The sequence below is a fragment of the Macrosteles quadrilineatus genome, unplaced genomic scaffold, assembly GCF_028750875.1.
Source record: "Macrosteles quadrilineatus isolate MER2022 unplaced genomic scaffold, UCM_ALF_1.0 Scaffold_2__2_contigs__length_208266976, whole genome shotgun sequence".
In the NCBI taxonomy this organism is placed as follows: domain Eukaryota; kingdom Metazoa; phylum Arthropoda; class Insecta; order Hemiptera; family Cicadellidae; genus Macrosteles; species Macrosteles quadrilineatus.
This window is the reverse complement of record NW_026542595.1, coordinates 186083436-186103252: the sequence shown is the minus strand read 5'-3', so window position 1 is coordinate 186103252 and position 19817 is coordinate 186083436. Positions and strand designations below refer to the sequence as shown.

Genomic DNA, 19817 nt, shown 5'->3' with positions numbered 1-19817 from the left:
GTGTCCTAATATTTTATACTCATAACTTATAATAACGAACAAGGTTGAAGTTTTACCTTTAAGTTGTGACTGCATTATATCTGATTAGCTTAAATGGAAAGAAAAGGAATAATCATTAGTCTCGTTAAGGAATTTTACATTTATTTGTGTTGTATCTTACAAAATCTCCGTACAATTTACAACCCTTACTAATCATAGAATATGTGAAAAAATAAATAAATAAAATATATGCAAATCAATAGTCATAACTCAATAAGGTGGTAGGAGTTATGAATAATGAATAATGAACAAAATATAAATAAAATACTATGATGTGTCTGGTAATATACCTAAAGTGGTTTTTTTCTTCGTTTCTCAAGAATGTTTAAATACTTTCCCCTGGTCATTTCCTTGGCTTCTTCAAGGCCCAGTTTGTATGCAATGTCGTGTAAGTGTTTCACCTCTGCTATCAAATTGGTTACAGACAGTGTCCCGTAATCTAAAACACAAAAAAAGACCCATGATAGCAATTGACAAATATTACAGACATGCTTTGTAAAATAAACTTTTCATAAAAGTTTGTGACATGGAATGACAGAAATTCCCCAGTGAGACAGAAAAACCAGTGAGTACTTTTTACAACAAGATTAATAGGCCTATATAAACACAAACATAGCAGGATAAACTGAACTGAAAATCAAACAAAGATTTGGTTGATTTGAGTTGAAAATATTATCATCAATAGGATGGAGATGAAATTAATATTTTGATAAGAATGTGCCATTTAGTATTACACTAGACTCCCTCTTATCCGGACTCCTCAGGACCGAGGCCAGTCCGGATAACGGTTTTTTCTGTTAAACCGATGTTAAAACGGACCGTTTACTGTGATATTTGACTTAAATTTAGGAGAGCATTGTATTTAGACACGTGATCACTGGTCTCAAATCTTTCCCACGAGAACAGTCGTTTCAGTACCACCCACTTCCTGCCGATCTAGTCCGGTTAAACCAATGTGCTGATAAAAATTGTCCGGTTAAAGAGATGTCATTTCCGTCGAGTGTAGCCCGGTTAAACCGATGTCCGGATAAGAGGGAGTCTACTGTAATTTTAAACTTAAATATTACACTACAATTTGAAGTAAGAGAATTTTGCTAAGAGAAGCTGTTAAAATTCACACAGCTACTCAAAAAAGCACACTAATGCTACAAACAAAGTTATTTTCTAAAGTAATGGTGCTATCAGCTCTAATGAAAATCAAATGGTTTTGTAATTTTTCATTTGTAGGCTTAAGCGGCCGGTGTTATCACTAAATTCTCGGTCTGCAGTTAAGAGCCACGTAAAGTCTGACGTTTTGTCTATTCTTTGATGAGGCATCCTCCGTATCATATAACGGATGGAATGTCTGGTTGAGCATCTCTCACCAGAAGACTGAGAATTTAGTAGCTCTGTCATTAACACAGGTTATTTTCTCACTGCCTATTTAGGGTCAAATGTGCACTACTGTATGGCAAACTGGAAGAGTAATTCTTGTTCACATTCGCCCTAAGGGTCTCAATTTGCAGAGGCAGCTACTCAATGTATATAAAACAGTTAAGTTATTGGAAACACTTCATTTAATTTTACCACATGTTTTGCTAATAACTTGACAGTCCCCAAATTGCATCTTCATCCTTTTACAGTTCTAACGTCACCCTTCTACATCCTTTCTGATACACAATAATTGTAGGCCTACTTTGTATCACTTTCCCCTAACCTCCTTTGACTCTCTAAGTTCTTCCCAATCTTCCCTGTACACTATGTTGACTTTCTGTAACCTACTAGTCGTCTGGAATCCTTTTCAATATTTCCTGAACCTCATGTCACCATTACAATTTACCCCCTGGCCCCTACAATTTACAATTTACACCCTAGCCTATGTATCCTTCATGTCACCCTAACCTATGTATCCATCTTAATTCTTACTTCCTTGTGTAGCATTCCTTTATCACACGTAGCCATCCTATCATTTTTCTAACGTTTTGTTTCATACACTTAGTGTCGCCTCTTAAAGTTTCTCCCAGATATTTGCTTGACCCTTCAACATCCAAGGGCTAGTGCCCTTAGTTTCTAAATTCTAAACACCTCCAAGCAATACCATTGCCAAAACATTCATGTCCTATCCAGCCAAGTTCATACACTTAATAAAATTGTAATGTTTATAGTACTTGGAAACTGAAACTAGGAATTAAATGGAAACACCATTAGTCACTGTCAACATGCTGTGGCTGATACACACACAGTACGGAGGTTTGGTAACATCGCGGGAGCTCATGGCAGACTGAGGGAGGTATCGCTGATAAAGCGCCGCTTGGTAAATAATAAGATTCCCAACAGTAACTGCCCTTGTAGCAAGATATATTTTTTTTTTAATTAAACTTGAAGATGTAAGAAAAAAAATTAATTTATGAAAATAGTTGTCAGGTCAGCCTATATTGTTCAAAGAATTAAAATTATTTATTAACTCATTCTTTTTTGTCGTACAATATACATAGATAGGAGTTTTGTCGAGATTCATTATGATAAAGCTAATTGTTTCTAATGATGATTGGAGTGTCCTATCGAAATCGATCACGATCATTTACATGTATTTACCGTCTCCTTACTTAACAGTATACGTATAAATATATGCTTCAAGTATTATTAGACATATCTTAATCTAGTTTTCAAAAATAAATATGAGCAAATAATGTTTTTGGCCTACGGGGACATGAAATAAAAAAGTAAATTGGTCTGGGGTGTAAGTCTTATCATACCACCCATAGTTTTAGCCTCTTCTCTAGGGGCCCCTAGTCTTATGTTTGCTAAAATTACAATATCAGGTTCATTTTGACTGTGGAACATCAGTAGCCTACTGCTAGCTACTAGGGATGGACGAGACTAGATTTTAAGTTTGAGACAAGATCAAGACGAGATTCTCTTTTCTCATCATAATTTGAGACAAGATCGAGACAAAATTTTGATCTCATTACTATCGGGTATTATTCGTTTGCACAGTTTTACAACAGTTAACAAATGACAATAAAACACTATTAAAACAACAACTTAAGTACAATAACTATTCATGACAAAGGTTGATACAAAAAGAGTGTACAAATTAAAAATTAGCTTACAGGACCTTAAATAGTTATGAAATCTTAAATAAGAAAAAATAAAAATAAATAAGACATCTTTAATATAAAACTGTAACAACCACACCACAATGAACTATTTCACAACAAAAACAATCTATAAGAGATGAAAGAAAATTGTAGTAGCTTGTGCGGTGGTGTTACTTCTGATCTCAGTGATATTGATATCATATACATACAGTAAGACCAATTATATCTAGTATAGACGGGACCAGGGTCATTACGGTCAAGGAATAAACCGATTTTTGAGATGTACACAGTTAAAAACGCCTTCAGAACGTCTCTGCAATACCCGCAATACAGGAGGGCGTTGTTGTTGCGTTTCCTTTACAAAGGCGTTTTATTTAATTTTGTTTAAATAATCTCGCTCGAAAAAGTCTCATAGAAAAGTCAATCTTGCTCGAACTCCGTCCATCCCTACTAGCAATACACCAACAGGTATCTAGGCTAAACCAGAATTTCTTTATAACTATGTAGGTTTTTAAGGCATAGGCCTGTCTGAAATGGTTATCAGAATGAAAGTTATATTTGATTTAGATAGATCATGAATTTTGCTATGTGCTATTTGTCGTGATAATTGTTTTTACCAAGGGTAATCCGTGGTTAGTTGGTCATTATTATGTCCAGCAATTGCAGGGACATCACCCACCATGTAGAGATGAAATCATGAACCTCTCCCACGTTATTTGCCGCCATTGCAAACATCTTCCTAGGTTGCAGTAAAAAAGTAATCATCTTTGGCGATCACACAACAATCATCATTGACACCTTCGCCATAATGACCAAATCGTGAACATGTCCCGTGATAATGTCGATAATGTGAATATCTCCACAATAACTTAGCTGACTGTTGAACAAATCCGTGGTAAGAAAATTCCGAATTAAATTTAATACCGGCCTAAGATCTAGAATAGGACTTTTCAAAAAATATTTCCTCACTTTTTTAGCCTTCTAATCCTAGTTTTTGTCCAAAATTAATGTGCTCCTACAAGTAGGGTTATGTGCGTTTATAATATTGTAGGTTGTACACTTAACAATATTCAGGTCTATGAGATGATTAACAACCTTTTTTTTATAATTTTTACACTAACAGTAATAAAGATATAAAAATGCACTTACATCTCAGCAGCTGTTTATCTTCATCATCCAATGGTCTGTTCCATGGCTGAGGCAGGTTGTTCTGGGCTGCAGAATTAAGATACATGTATTCCGACACCCCTGGAACTATGACCATTAAAAACTAAAACAAAGTGGAAGTACTCCAAATGATCAGTTACGATCAAAGAATGAAGTCGTTCAATAGGGTCTGGTAATGTCCTGGAGTTGACCTTCCTCTTTCTTAAAAATGGAGCCAAATAAAACATTAAAAAAATAGAATGCCTACTATATTAATTAGCAATTCATTTGATAAAAATCCTCAAACCTCTTTTGGTGCATTGATAGCCAAGAGATTGTTACTCCTCTAGCTTCTAGCCTGGAATTGGGTTCCACATTAACCTACTTTAGGCAAGGTCTAGAGGGGGTCTTGGCATAATCACTTAGATAAAATCCATTGGCGATAGGCAGGATTTGAACCCGGGAACTATCATGGACCAAAGTCCTTCAATGTACAAAAGACCAGATCGATACCTTAACCAAGAGATAAATGATAAAACTTGAAGGCCCACAGAATTAAACACAAGATCATCACTGGACCCGGATGCTATTTTTTTTCATTGGGCGACCAGGTAAAGATAGGCTACTGTATACACAGAGAAGTAATACTAGCCTACAGAGGAAACATTCCAGGTTAAACTTATGTGGTGAGTAGCACTAGTCGCTGGTTTCTAGGGAATAATCCAACACCGCCTGCCTTGCCCTCATCAGGTTCTTTCTTGCATGACACAAGTATATTTCCCGCACGACATACTACATCTGAAAGCACTTGGTCGTCCCATTAGAAATTGTCCTCTGTTCCTTACTTCTCTGTGTGCTTTCTAACAATAGATGGATGTTAGATAGTAACAGGTCCAGGGTTTTATCAGACAGCTTGAACACTGCATAGTAAAATCAAACAAACGTGATAGGCCTACCGGTATAACCAACATTTTGGGTTTATTTTACTTTTCTATCATCAACAGGCTACAGACTGAAGCAAAAAAGGAGACGAGTGTAGTTTATTTTGTACATAGAGCTTAATGCACACACGACTTCAGAATAATGATTAGCCTATATAATTCCAAATGAATAGCACTTTTTGTTTTAAGATTTTAGGGATTGCCCGTTTTAACCGACCTTTGAGTTATCCGACCTAGGTCCAGTCAATTTTAAATGAGAGAAACCGAGACTTTCTAGACTACTGCTCTCTTGGTGTGTGAAGATCAGATTCCTTGCCTGGGAAGCTGATTTTATTTTTGAACATGATCCAAGTAATGTTTGTAAGAAAAAGTTCAGTACCTAGGTATAGTGAGTAAAATAGTCCTAAATGTTTATTTGTAATTTTTTTGGAATCCAGGCTTACTGTTCTCTAGAACCGTATTTTGGATAGACTAATGAGATATAATTGTAGGAAAGCTGGCGACCGTCTCTTAAATCTAGGACAGCTGATGGCAACCCTAAATAATACAAACTTTTTAATTTCCCTGATTGATTGAATAAAATACAGGTCAACTTATAGTGGAATAGAACACAGAATAGGACTGGCCTCTGAGGAGGTAGGGGATGCGACGTTGCCACTTCGTTCTTGGCTGGTGAGCTGACTTTCACCTAGATCCCCATCCCTCTGACTTTTCCCACTTGTAGGGTAGTTTAACACTACAAATTATTAATTTTTTGGCGGTATCGGTTAGTGTTGTCATGTTTATATCACATGGAAGTTACATTCATCCCTTACATGATCATGGATAGATTATTTGCACATTTAATGACTTAAACCGCTACTAGATATAGTTTTTGAAAAATATATTAACATACAATTAATAAATATAAAATGAAAATACATTTTATATAGGGTCACCTTTACGAGTCTCTGGAAATATGTTGCCTATAGTCAAACGTTTGTCAACCCCAAGTTTTAAACAAATCACCGTAACAATAAGAGCAAATGAATACATATGGACCAAAAACTTTTATAGCAGTTCTAAAAATCTTGTAAATTGTTGCCCTGCTTATAGTTTGATACATAAAACAAATTAACATGGAAATGAAGAAGGTAAAATCTTCCATATTAAACATTTACAGCAATAGTTTGGTTGTGTTTAGGAAACGAAGTTGGTCAATGGTCAATGGTTAGGAATCACCCCAAAGCTGCCTTTCTTTGAACACCTATTGTGACCCTCACTCCGTTAATCTTATTATTGCCACTCGACTGAACTCAAACTTACGGAGAACAGGTAGCTCAATAGTGACGAAGACATTTCTGTAATATTGTGATTTGGCAAAAAATTCCGTTAGTTTTATATTGAATTTAAGAAAATTGAACTAACGTTTACATACATTACGTTATGTGTTGCATTCATTAAAATAGTCATACGATATATTCACTCTTCTATAACAAAAAAAAACTTCTAACGTAGGTACTCTAGAAATCCTCAAAAAACATACCAGGTAAAAAGGGAAATAGAACACATAACACACAACATAACACAACAACATAACACAACTGCACATAACATAACTGCCAATTTATTGCCAAAATGACATAACTATTTTTATTAGAAAATATTATTACATTGCACTGGAAATTGTTACATAAAAATATTTACAAAAGAAAATATTGACGTATGAAACTTAAATAAAATTTGTAAGGGACAATGTCATTTTTATATAGGCTTATCAAGATATTTGCATTACGTAAAGGAACGTAAAGGAACACCACGTCCGACGTTACGATATCGCAAACGTTTCACGTGTACTCGTGGTCGTCCACATCGCGTACTGTTGTCCGTATTCATTGGGCAAAACACAGTTCATAGACGAATTCTTGACAAAACAGGAGGGTAGAAACGCACAGGTCGGCTATCGGGCAGAGACTGAGTGCGTGGCACAACTTGGCAACATTGGACAGTTTTCTAAAAGCTGATTGGATGCCGCATGCCCCGCCCCACCCGACTCAAACTGGTTTCGGTCCTATTCTGTATTCTATTCCACTATAGTGGAGTCAGTTTTAAAATGATCACATCAGGCGTAAGCTTGAGCTTATAAATTATTTAACATTTTTTTCTACTTACTTGATTCGGGCCACAATTCAGGAGATGAGCGATCCAGCTTTTCTAGACTGAGGAGACTTTGATCCAATGTAGACATTCCTCACACACTAGAAGGAATGAGAGAGAGTAAACAAACATTTAGTTGGACATGGACACGGTTTATTATTTGTTAGGCATATTCTCTATTAACCTACCCTAAACTTATAAGAATTTTAAAAAGTTCACAGTACTTAACTTAAGTAGGCTAATTGAGGGATGAGCATCGATCGCCAATGTCTGTCAATTAGATGTTTAAAGTTCATACATCACTAAGTACATCAGTTATTAACATAAATTTGATTGATTTCCTTACATCGATGTTATACAAATAGCCTAAAATGATGTTTTCAACAACTAATCAAAATGTTTTATTCTGAAACTAAATACAATTTGAGTGGATAATGATTTAAGTTGGTAAAGCTTAAATTTGAGTTAAATTTAAGTCGGTTAAATTTGTAGGCCTAATTACATCGATTACAGACGTCACGTTAATATAGTATTTTATACTCTAGGCTATTATGATGCTAAATAACGCTAAATTACATATTCGCATTTGAAAATAAATTTCCACACAATTTAAATACAGTAAGGTAGGTAGGCCTACCTTAAATTTGTGATTTGATATTAAGTTAGAAAAGCTTAAATTGATTTTTTGATTCTCTGTGTTTAATCTAACTTATTTGACTTTAGCAGGGAAACGACAGTCATATTTGAATTTAGGACGTTAACTTTAGCATCATAACTTAATAGTGTAAATATTGGCCTAATACTAAGTTAAGTTATGTGATTAATATAAATTACCAAGCTCAGGTAGGCCTATGAGATAGGTTAAGTTTGTTTAAAGTGGATCAACAACATTCCTCAATAAAGTTAGCCTAAATAGGACAAATAGTTCAATTCTTGCAGATATGAAACTGTCTGTCTAGGACCTTGAACGTCTAAAATAGGCATAAGTAAGTAACTAACGATGGTAAGCTTAAGCAGATGAAAAACAAACCATAGCCTACTAAACTACGCCTAAACTTAGGTAGCCTATATGAGTAAGTTAAGTTAGGGTAATCTTAGAAAAACATCAACATTTTCTTCTGAAATCGGTAATTATTCGATATATCTACAACGCGATATTGTGTAATTTAAAGATGTCTACTTACAGTATTTTTCACATTGAATCCAAAAATGCAATCAGTATTTGTCGGAGATTCCCAAGTGGCTGTACAGTTAAATAATTAATAGCAAGCTTCAGTTTTGTTGGGTTACGCATTTTTGATATTGTTATTTCATTGTGTTTCACCCTCTTTTTAATTGTGCAAAAACAGTCTGGAAGTAGCATAAATTAATGAGTCGGTTGATTATAACCCAAACATTACCTTCCTTCCTAATCCAACCTCACTTCAAAACACTTAAAATACAGTCACGAATCCGCATAAAACCCGACCTACCTTCCTCACATGCCTAAATAAGAACAACTGATTTATTTGGTTTCAAAACTAATTGATTTCATTCAGCATTAAGTCGAGTATTAAACAACTGTTTGCTCTCCTCCTCACTCAGTCCTCAGTCCACATACGGACCCGTCCAGACCACGCCATATTACCATCCGAACCGTGAAATGAACCTTAGATTCGTAATTTTAACCTTCATTTTATGGCCACTTATGAATCTCTTCGACAAAAACTGATTGCATTTTTGGATTCAGTGTGAAAAATACTGTAAGTTAAGAAGACATCAAAAAATTACACGATATCGCATTGTAGATATATCAAATAAGTTATTTGCACTGAAATGGGGTAGCTTAGCGGATTTTTACCCCCTGGGCGAATGTGACGTCATAAACTAGAGGGTAAAATTCCGCCGCAAACTTTTGAGTTTTGCGTCATCAGTTCGATGGATTAAGTTAAACGTGGAATTAAATGTATATTTTCACAGTTGTGAATTTAATCAGAACACATCAATTTATAAAAACCTAGAGTGTACGGGCCGGAATTTTACCCCCGGACTTTTACCTCCTTCATGAGGTCAGCTCAAAATGTACGGCCCGGATTTTTACCCACCCAACCCCCCGATTTTTACCCCCCGGAATTTTACCCCCTTGCCAGATATATAAATAAGTGAGAATGGTTACTATTATCTTCTTTCAGTTTTAATTTAATATTTTAAACATTTTATTATTAAGTAGCCTAGGCTACCTTAATTTATTTGTAACATCAACTAATCGAACAGGTTTATAATTTTATTTTTGAGATTCGAGTATCAGGATTTGATCTTTGAACCAACTGTTGGTTTATATGACGTATAAAGAAACATCTGAATGGTAATTTTTTTGAAGATTTCTTTAACGATTTATTATACAACCATGGTAAAATAATGTTTTTGTTTTGTGTTATTGTACTGCAGCCTAGTAAGTTAGCCGAAGTAACAGTTGGCTCCAAACGCAAATCCCGTACATCAAAATTAAACAGCGAATTATGTTTATTTAGTTGAGATTACAAAAAAAAAAAATAAAGATAGGTTACTTAATAATAAAATGTTTACAATCAAATAAGAACAGAAATAGGTAAATCAATCATTCTTACTAGTTTCTATATCCGGCCAGGGGGTAAAATTCCGGGGGGTAAAAATTCGGGGATAAAAATCCGGCCCGTACATCTTTAGTTGTCTAAACGCTAGTTCGGATGGGCAGGGGGTAAAATTCCGGATTTATTGCTACGCTCTGTCTATTTTCATTAGACTTCCAAATACGCGGGGGTAAAATTCCACCCGCTAACAAACTTTTGAGCGCTCAGGTTACTACGTAGTGACGTCAGCTTTGCATAGGGGGTAAAATTCCAGGGGGATAAAATTCCAGCGACCCCCTGAAATCATCCATGTTTTCACAACGGTGTTATTTGGTACATCAAGTGTGGAAACCAATGTTACCATTGATGGTGAACATCAATGCTCATCCCAAGTTTCACATTCACCAAAGCTGCACTTTTTTATATGTCCTAACCTTACAATCATTCTAATGAATATGTTGATCGATATATCGGTTATTTCATTCGATATATCAAGTTTGGTTTGTTAGGTTAACCTAACCTAACTAACCAATAAAATAATCAATATACTGTATCGAATACCTAATCTATAGGCCTATAAGTTACTTATACCTCTAGCCTATCTATATTTTTCATTCGAACGAGTGTAGGACAGATAAGTTACTTAAGTGCAGCCTTCACCAAACCTTTAAAAGGCCCAACTTACTGGCAAGAATAATAACTCCTATAAGTCACACGAGTAAGTAAGTATTAAGTTATGCACCACAAACATTTTCCATTCATTTTTATTGTTTTTGTTTAAAACTGCTGTTAGGTACAATCTGATAGACAGCTAAGTTGTACTATGAAAGTTTTAGCATGATTCTCCCTAGTAGCCTAACCTGAATTCACTAGGCCTAAGTTTACAGAAAGTTAGGTTAATCCCTAGCCCAGTAAGTTAGGATTTGTCAAAATAATTGCATGCTTATGCATAAACACATAAACATAAACACAAACCTATTTCATTTCAAGCATCAAACCTGTTGGACCAATAGGTATCCAAAATTCATTCCATCCCATCCTTTGCATACTGGATAGTGGATATTTTATTTTAGATTGAACACTGACTGAAGGGAGATGACTAGGCCTAGGCCTCAACATTCTGCAATAAAATGTAATTACAAACATAGCCTACATACTGTACCTTTTATATACTGCAACACCCGCAAGTGATGCAGTGTTTGAATAGCTTCATATAAAATCCGAGATTAATACTCAAATTAACCAAGCCTGTAAAGAACACAGTCTTGTACTATTCAATAAAGTTTCAAAATTGCAATACATAACAAATAACAAAATCATACCAAGTAAGTACGCGGGAGGGCGTAATCGACGACATGAAATTGAGAGAGAGTAACAAGAAGAAGAAATAAAGAGAGTAAAAAGAAGATTGTGCGCTCAACATGGATCCCCTCAACCTAGTACAACTGGAAACCATATTTTTTGATATCGTTTCATAGCTCATAAAGACGTTGCGGCGAAAGTTCAAATTGTTTCATAAACGCCCAACGCTTTAACCATAGATAAAACCATAGATAAAAAATACCCTTAACGAAAACGGTAACGATAAAAATGCAACGAAAGTCATTTATCAGCCTATTTTTTTACTATTTTATCTTTAGACGAATAATGCATCGAACTATCGAATAATGAGAGTAAAAAGGTAACGTTGTTAGGTAACAAGTCCAGGGTTTTGGACCTTTCCCTTTCAAAAAGTAAAAAAATGCCACTGGTGTAGAAACACACAAAATCAAACTCCACGGATTTGGACTTGATAAATTTGATAAGTGTATCGTTCATAAAAAGAATGTCTTCGTAAAATTAAATGACACGTTGTTATTTGAGTACAGGTACCTAAAAGCTAGAAACATTCAATACTGCTTCTTATAAAGTAAGTTAATGTAATATTACTTTTTATATTAAATTTTTTTTATCCTAACATGGGGTATTAATATCATTTCTTGAGTAAAATTGAGACTGGGCTTGAACATGGGATGGTTAATTAACATTCAATAATTCGTACCCTGAACCAGTTATTAGCGTAGGCACGGGTTACTAGGGCAATACGTGTACGGGAATTGCTGATTTCTTTATATTTGGCGAAGAAAACTATTGATTTAGTATACTGGAATTTACTACTAGCTAAATAAACGACTATTGTTTGAAATGTTATAATGTAATATTAGCTAATAAACATTAAATTTGGAAGCCTACGATACTCTACATAACCAACTACAGTATTTTGAAAATTTGAAAACTAATTAATTCAGCCACTGAATGAATAGATTATTCAACCAGGAGGCTATGATTCAACGTAGGCCTAGGCCTTACATAAAATATTGCAAAATGTTTAAGACTCATAGAGGTCTAGGTATAAAAGCAAACAAAGATTGTTCATCCATAGTATATCCTTATCTGGCGAACTATGTTCTTAATACTGAATATTGATTTTTAATCTGTGGATTTAATGTGCATAAGGTACATAAGGTACCTTAATTTATTTATTTACTAACATATAACTGGCCTTGCCCTATAAAGGGCTTTCTTCATATTTCCTAAAACATGTACATATGTTTGATTTCTTTGTTTTGATAACTACGATGTTTACAAAACCTGCCTGTTGTTACAAAAACGAAACAGTTGTCACATTTGTATCCCGAGTATCCGGTACTCAAAATTAAAAATATACTAGTGCATATGTTGCTCAAACTCGAGCAACTACTGTACAAAGTATTACAGGGGCCCATTTCATAATAAGCTACAAGTTACAAGTTACAGCTTGTAACTTGTAATTTCCATTAGATTTGCATTGGGCGAACAGCTGATTCACTAATAAAGTTTGTACTTTATTATGAAATGGGCCCCAGGTGTTACAGTATTTCAAAACGAATAACACTAATAACAGTAATAATTTCCGATGACTTCAAAGAGCCAACTTAAAGATAATGTAATCAATCACTCCACTCCAGAGTTATCAAAACTGAAAACGAACTCTGAAAACAAACGCTCTTGTAGGTAACATGTGTTTAATATGAACAGCTGTTGTAATTATAATACAAATTATTAGCCATAAATCCGATGAAGAGTGAAACGAAGATTTTTACCCTCCGAAAACCGTTAGATCCTCCAAATTTAGAAATTCTAGATGAACAGATTGCATTGGAACCCTCCTGACCAAGCAATAAAATATTTAGGTGTATACTTCGACCGAAAGTTAAATTGGAAATTTCATATTAATAAAAAATTAAATTTGGCTTATGGCAGATTATCAAAATTGTTTCCTTTAATCAACAAAAAATCATGTATGTCTATTAATAATGGAACCCTTCTATACAAAACACTTCTACGTCCACTGTTTTTGTACGCCTGCCCAGTATGGGGAACTGCTTCATCAAGCTCGATTCGTAAACTGCAAACGTTTCAAAATAAAGTTTTAAGGATAATTCTAAAATGTCCCTGGTATGTTCGAACCCATCAAATACATTTAGAACTGGGAATAAAACCTATAGAAGATTTCATCAAGAAAATTACATCAAAATTATTTACAAAACTTCCATTAACCAGCAGCATTGGATTTTATAACACAGGCCAACCTTCTGAAATCCAGAGACTCCGACTAAAACCCAGATTGCCTCAAGATGTTTTACTATAACAACTTTTTTTTCATTTGTGTTTCATTGGTGGACAGCGTTTTTACAGTCCGACCCGCTAAAACACTGACAATAAGTGCCTGAGGGGCTAGCCATAGCTGACCTCTACCTATGTTAATATAATTAATTAATAATGTTATTTTTTTTTCTTCCTTATATTATACCTAATCTGTATAGCAATGTAATGCTGATCGGTTAATAAAATTGTTATAAAAAAATACAAATTATTCGTCTTTTTATGTAAACAAAATCTTTTCTTCATAAGAAATACATTGGGAGTTTGATGGCCTGTGGGGCAAAGGCAAAGCCTGAGAACTTTTATTACAGGAATTGGTAAAAAGGGGCGTCTACACAAATAATACTCAATTTTGACACATAGTTTGTAAAAATCCGTCCATTTTAACGGAGGAGTAGCGTTTCCTAGGAATCCGCCTTATATATAAGGAAATGGACATTGACTCAGAAGTACATTGAACTTTTAAAACCTGCTACTAAAAGGAGGAAGAAAGAATAAAACTTGCTTACAGGCAAGTAAGCTTGCCTGTTAGAACATTTGAACATTTGGCTACAGATCCTCAGGAGTCATTGACTTTGATTCGGATTTGCGCAGTGGCCTTGAGACCCACCATCCAACCACGTGGTCCACAGCTGTTTGTTTGTTTGTTTGTTTACATTACCTTCTAACTCTAACACCTGGGGCCCATTTCATAATAAATTACAAGTTTCTAGTTACAACTTGTAACATGTAATTTCCATAAGATTTGCTTTGGGCGATCAGCTGATTTACTAATAATTTTAGTTTGTACTTTAACTTTATTATGAAATGGGCCCCTGATGGTATTTTCTTCAGACTACTGATAGGAACCATAGAGATGAATTGTTAAAACAACGTTGTGTCTAATTCAAATTGATCTTAAACTGGTTTACTACTTCTTTTGTTATTGTGGCACTTTTGTCTAAATGCAATTTAGGCTCTTCTTGATTTTGTTATTTCAGATATTTAAACACGCAAAATAAAAAGATTCAAGCTTTTAAGAAAGATATTCCGACCATACCATGTGAAATTTATGATAAAAATGAATGACATGTCCCATAAAGACCACGCTCTCTTTGTGCTGCTCCAAGTCCAACTCACTGCAGCATACATGAAACATACTCCTGTGTCAGTTAGTCCATTACACAACTTGTGATATATGTGTTAATGTTGAATGTGGTTTACAAATATTCCAATTATTCCCACCATACTGACAACCTCTCGGCTCCCACTATTATTTGCAGCTCACCCTCCCATAATGGTCGACACTGTGGAGTTATTGATCAGCAATGTTGAAAGCAAGCTGGGGGATGTCCAACACACTAGACCTACCCTCTGATAAGACTTCTGTAGGGGTAGCAAACTGCGGGGCTAATACAAGGATGTAGGTGGGAAAAATGGAAAGTAGTGTTGTTTTATTTGGAAAACAGTACAAAACAACTTAGATAAACATACTATTTTATCTTTTCAACCACAGAATCAGTTGAAGACTTGTCATGGCCTATTTCATATGTCCTATCTTCTCTAACACTAAATTACGAACTTAAAAGTATACTAGAATTGACTATATATTATTGAGAATATATACAGGGTGAATAAAAAGTAAAGACCCCCCTCTAATATTTTTGTAAGTAAATATACTGTACAGATATATCCTTTTGTTGGTTGTGCAATCCTAGCAGGAATTTTCATTTTATGATTTTGACATTTTGTAGCGTCCCCCAAAAAGGGGGGACTTTGGAGGCAACTCAAAATTTTTAAAAGTAACCCCCCTTCACGTGACACCTCATTTTAAAGTGTTTACAAAAACGTAATGAATGGTGAAAACCAGAGTTTGCTATCTCTTCTCTAACAAAAATGGCCCGTCAAATTTTATGGAAAATCAATATGGCAATATTGGCTACCATTTTGGATAGAGAAGAGATAACGACCTATAGTTTTTACCATTCTTTAAGTTTTTGTAAACACTTCAAAATGAGGTGTCACTTGAAGGAGGTTTACATTTAACATTTTTGAGTTGCCCCCAAAATCCCCCTTTTTAGGGGCCCTCAACAATCTTAAAATCATAATACCTCCACCACAGCAAACCTGCAGACTATGCGAATTTCCACTTGTCTGATTACATTTTTACTAAAATATTTCGCGAAATAAGACATATTTATTCCCAATTTAAATAGCGGCATTAGATTTAACGAGTGCCTTTTATTCCCTATATGGGAAATTCGCTAAAATGAAACTTACTGCTAAGGTTGCACAACCATCAAAACGATAACACTTCAATATCTACTTAGAAACAAATTAGAGGGAGGGAAATAACATTTATGACACAAGAAAATTAATGTAACAGTAACTTCATTAAACTTTTGACGGGCTACCATTTTGGTCAGAGAAGAGATAGCGAACTCTGGTTTTCACCATTATTTAAGTTCTTGTAAACACTTTAAAATAAGGTGTCACTTGAAGGGGGTTTTATTTAAAAATTTTGAGTTGCCTCCAAAATCCCCCATTTTTGGGGGACATTTAAAAATTTCAAAATCATAAAATGAAACATCCTTTTAAGATTGCACGACCACCAAAAGGATAACTCTGTATATTTGGAGGAAAAAAATAATTGAAATATTGCAGTCAATTCAGAGGTGCCCATCCCCCCCAAACCCAGAGGCGCAATCCCCCCCCCAAGCCAAAGGAGTAGCCCCCCCATTTATACTGCCGTATATTTAAACCTACCCTCCCCCCCGCCAATTTATCTGTAAATTTCCCCTTTACCTCATAAAACGAGCATATAAAGTATTTAGTAAAAGTTGAGGTAAAGAAAAACAAACTTTCTGATAATCAAAATTAAATGTTTAATAGTAAACGTCATCAATATGTCATTATATCTAACTAATGGACGAATTAGAAGTTTTTCAATTTTAAATTCAGAATCTGTATTATCAGCCAACAGTTACTCAGTATTGCAATAGAAAATGTCTTCAAAACGTACAACAATATACTCGGCGAATTACTCTACTCCAACACAGTACTGTAACTGTACAATAAATTAGGTGGCGTTAATTTTACGGGGCTTAAGAAATCAAACAGCTGTAAGTGCATTAATAATACTTTGGCAAAAAGTAGGCTATCTTATTTCAAAATTATAGGCAGAGTCACGAAATAGGACAGACTTTTGTTGCTCGCCACTCTTAGGCTTCCTTCTACAAAAATCGCCGGACAAAATACCCAGAATTCCTTAATTGCCACCAGCATAAAAGGTTTTTGTGATGAAGTAATCTTATAATAAATTCATTTTGATAGCCCCAGGATTGCCTCTTACGACTAATAATGGTAGAAACGCAACTTGTCAGACAATCATTAATAATATCTGTAAGGTAGAGTCGAATTTTACTTGCTACATATGTTCTGGAGGTTCTTTAACTCCACCATCGGAGGCTTACAAAAGGATCCACTTCTGGAGGTGTCGTCAGAATATGTTACAAACAGTAAACACGAAACAAGAAACGATAACAGATAGGCCTATCAATTCACGCGTGTATATTGCCGCGGGCAGGACTGGAAGAAACTGAATCAGGTTATGACGGAAAGACGTGGTCTCTGGATTGTCGTCTGCGTTATCAAAAGCTGATATTGGACTAATTGTAGTAACGAAGGAGATGAGTGTTGAAAATATAATGGAATTCATAATTGAGTTTTCCATTCAAAATTATTGATAAATTATTCAATTTATATGCTGGATATAAATGATGGTCTCGAAATTCTACAGTACTGCGCGAAAGGAAATTTATTAAATACTTTTGAAGAGTTTGAAATTTATAAATACATAAAACTAGGGACAGCACACAATTTTTGAGTGAAAACACTTGATTAACTATGAATTCCATTATATTTTCAACACTCTTCTCAGTCATTACAATAGTGCAATATCAGCTGTTGAAAACGCAGACGACAATCTAGAGACCACGTCAGTCCGTCTCCGTCATAACCTGAATCTGATTCAGTTTACTTCCAGTCCTGCCGACGGCAATGTACACGCGTGAATTGATAGGCATATCTGTAATCGTTTCGTGTTTTGTATTAAATGTTTGTAACGTATTCTTACGACACCTCCAGAAGTGGATCTTTATGTAAGCCTGACGATAATGGAGTTTAAGAACCACCAAAACATATGTATCAAGTAAAATTCGACACTAGAATATTAAGGATTACTTGACAAGGTGTGTTTTTTTTTTGTTTTCACCATTCTTAGAAGCAATATTAATTACGAATGGCAAAATGTTGTTGGTGTTGATAGTGAACTACTTCGAAACACTTTTCAGGCTGCTTATACAAAATTATACATTCATTATGATAGCTAGCAAAAAAATGTCCCCCCCAAAAGCCCCCAAAAAAAGTCCCCCCCCCAAAATTCCTGTGGCGCAAACGCGCCACAGTCCCCCCCTCTGGGCACCCCTGAGTCAATTTGAACTCGCTTGATGGAAAGTACGATCGAATTATCATGTTAAGCATGTGCAGAATACACGCAGATGATGTTTACTACCGGTAGATCATCAATGTTAAAAGACTCTTCAATATGTATCGTTAAATTCAATGCAATTTAGTGTTGAATAGCTTTTGTATGGTTAATAGTAGGCCTATAATGAAAACAGATCAATAACCTACCAACTAACTACGGGGTTGCATGTTTAATTAATTTAAGCCTACGCACAATCCAAAAAAAACTTCAATACCTCCATGTGACTGTTCAAAACAAAACATAAACAAAATTTGTTAGAAAATGTAACTCAACATATTAGTTTATTTCGGCGATTGTTCAAAATTTTACGTTACTATTCACAGAAACACGTCCACGTAAGTTAATTTGTATATTCTATTATGGATAAATCTTGTTTCATGTATTTTTACTGTTGCATATCATGCATGTTTATTGGTGACCTATATTTATGTTTGGTATACTAACGTTTTATTTACAGTACTATATGCATCGTAATAGGGCATCTTCTTCTATGTGACCAATGATTGCATGTTAACTTGAAGATTCAATAATTATGTATACTAAATTGCATTAGATTTTATTTTATTCCGGGTGTGATTTATTGTTTTAATGTTGGTATCTACTATACTGGTGTAGACTACATGATTAGGCCTGTTAAATCGCGATGTTATATAAAAATGTTACATAATGTTAGACGGGTTAAACTACCACATACTTGGCTGGTTACTAAGGCACATTAGGAATACTGTACAGTAAAATTAAAGTATACAGGTTAGAATTGCATAAAATAACGGGCATGATAGCATTGTACGCTATTATGTTGTAAACTTCATACCATAAATTAAAGAGTAGACAAAGTAAAGTAGACATGGTCAAACCGATATCAATTTTCTGGAGGAAATTAATTTTCAAGGCTAATTCAAGTTAGAATATACCCTACAATATTTGACTATTTATAGAAGTACATTGTAACAGCTTAGCCAGTTCCAAAATAAAAATTAGTTTAGTTAACTGATGCGCCACCGGTAATTGTGTTATTTATTTAACCAAGCCAAACTGAAAAGACGAATTATCTAATATTAACTATCCTCTATCCAATCACTAAGGAAAAATATCTTACCTCTGAACTAAACGTAGATTCACCATAGCGAGCGTGTTGTAGGCCAAACCTAATATATTGTAACATCCCGTCCCAGGGGACGCGGAAAGGTCGCCCCCGGAAACATCACCCCCCTACGTCATATTGACGTCAGAGACCGGGGGGTGATGTTTCCGGCCGCGGACACTTAATTTCAGTTGCAGCATGCACTCGTCGATATGACGAGTTATTTTTGAGTTTGCGTATTAATTAGATAATTCACTAATGCGTATATGATATTCACTTATCATATACAATTACCAGATTTTCTAATTAGAATTGATGCTAACCGGATACGTTAACCCCGATCGTTTTCAATATGCACACCCCGGAAAGGTCCCCCCCTGCCATGATCTCCCCCGGTATACCTGCTGTAGGGCTTGGGCTCGTGACTCGAGCCAGCTATTGTTCACAAGGGTAGAGACTGTCCCATATTACCACCGCTCGACTGAACTCGCAAGAATGGGAAGGATTTGGTATTATTACGCAAATGTTGTGGATATTAAGATAAATACAAATTAACACTTTGATATTGTGCTTTCTCTAAACATTTCCCCT

The 19817-nt window shown here is 35.1% G+C and overlaps 2 protein-coding genes across 8 annotated transcripts in view; one reads left to right on the top strand and one right to left on the bottom strand.

Annotated features, from left to right (window-relative positions):
* Positions 1-121: 121 nt before the first annotated feature.
* On the bottom strand, positions 122-19302 carry LOC128985476 (protein lin-52 homolog). 7 transcript variants are annotated; one of them, XM_054404997.1, is made up of 4 exons: positions 19242-19302; positions 7358-7443; positions 4269-4334; positions 122-478 (listed from the first exon to the last, which is right to left on the bottom strand). In XM_054404997.1, the coding sequence occupies exons 2-4, from the start codon at positions 7431-7433 to the stop codon at positions 330-332; spliced, it is 291 nt and encodes a 96-aa protein (XP_054260972.1). In that variant the 5' UTR covers positions 7434-7443; positions 19242-19302; the 3' UTR covers positions 122-329. The 7 variants fall into 7 exon arrangements, with proteins under 7 accessions (XP_054260972.1, XP_054260969.1, XP_054260966.1 ...); XM_054404994.1 differs by having other exon boundaries at positions 4269-4373; positions 19242-19291; XM_054404991.1 differs by lacking the exon at positions 19242-19302 and adding an exon at positions 11093-11288 and having other exon boundaries at positions 4269-4373.
* LOC128985475 (tubulin-specific chaperone cofactor E-like protein) overlaps positions 18389-19817 on the top strand; it is an 83345-nt gene continuing 81916 nt past the window's right edge. The window contains exon 1 of the mRNA XM_054404990.1: positions 18389-18477. The gene's annotated coding sequence lies outside the window, so the exon portion shown is untranslated. The remainder of the gene's footprint in view (positions 18478-19817) is intronic.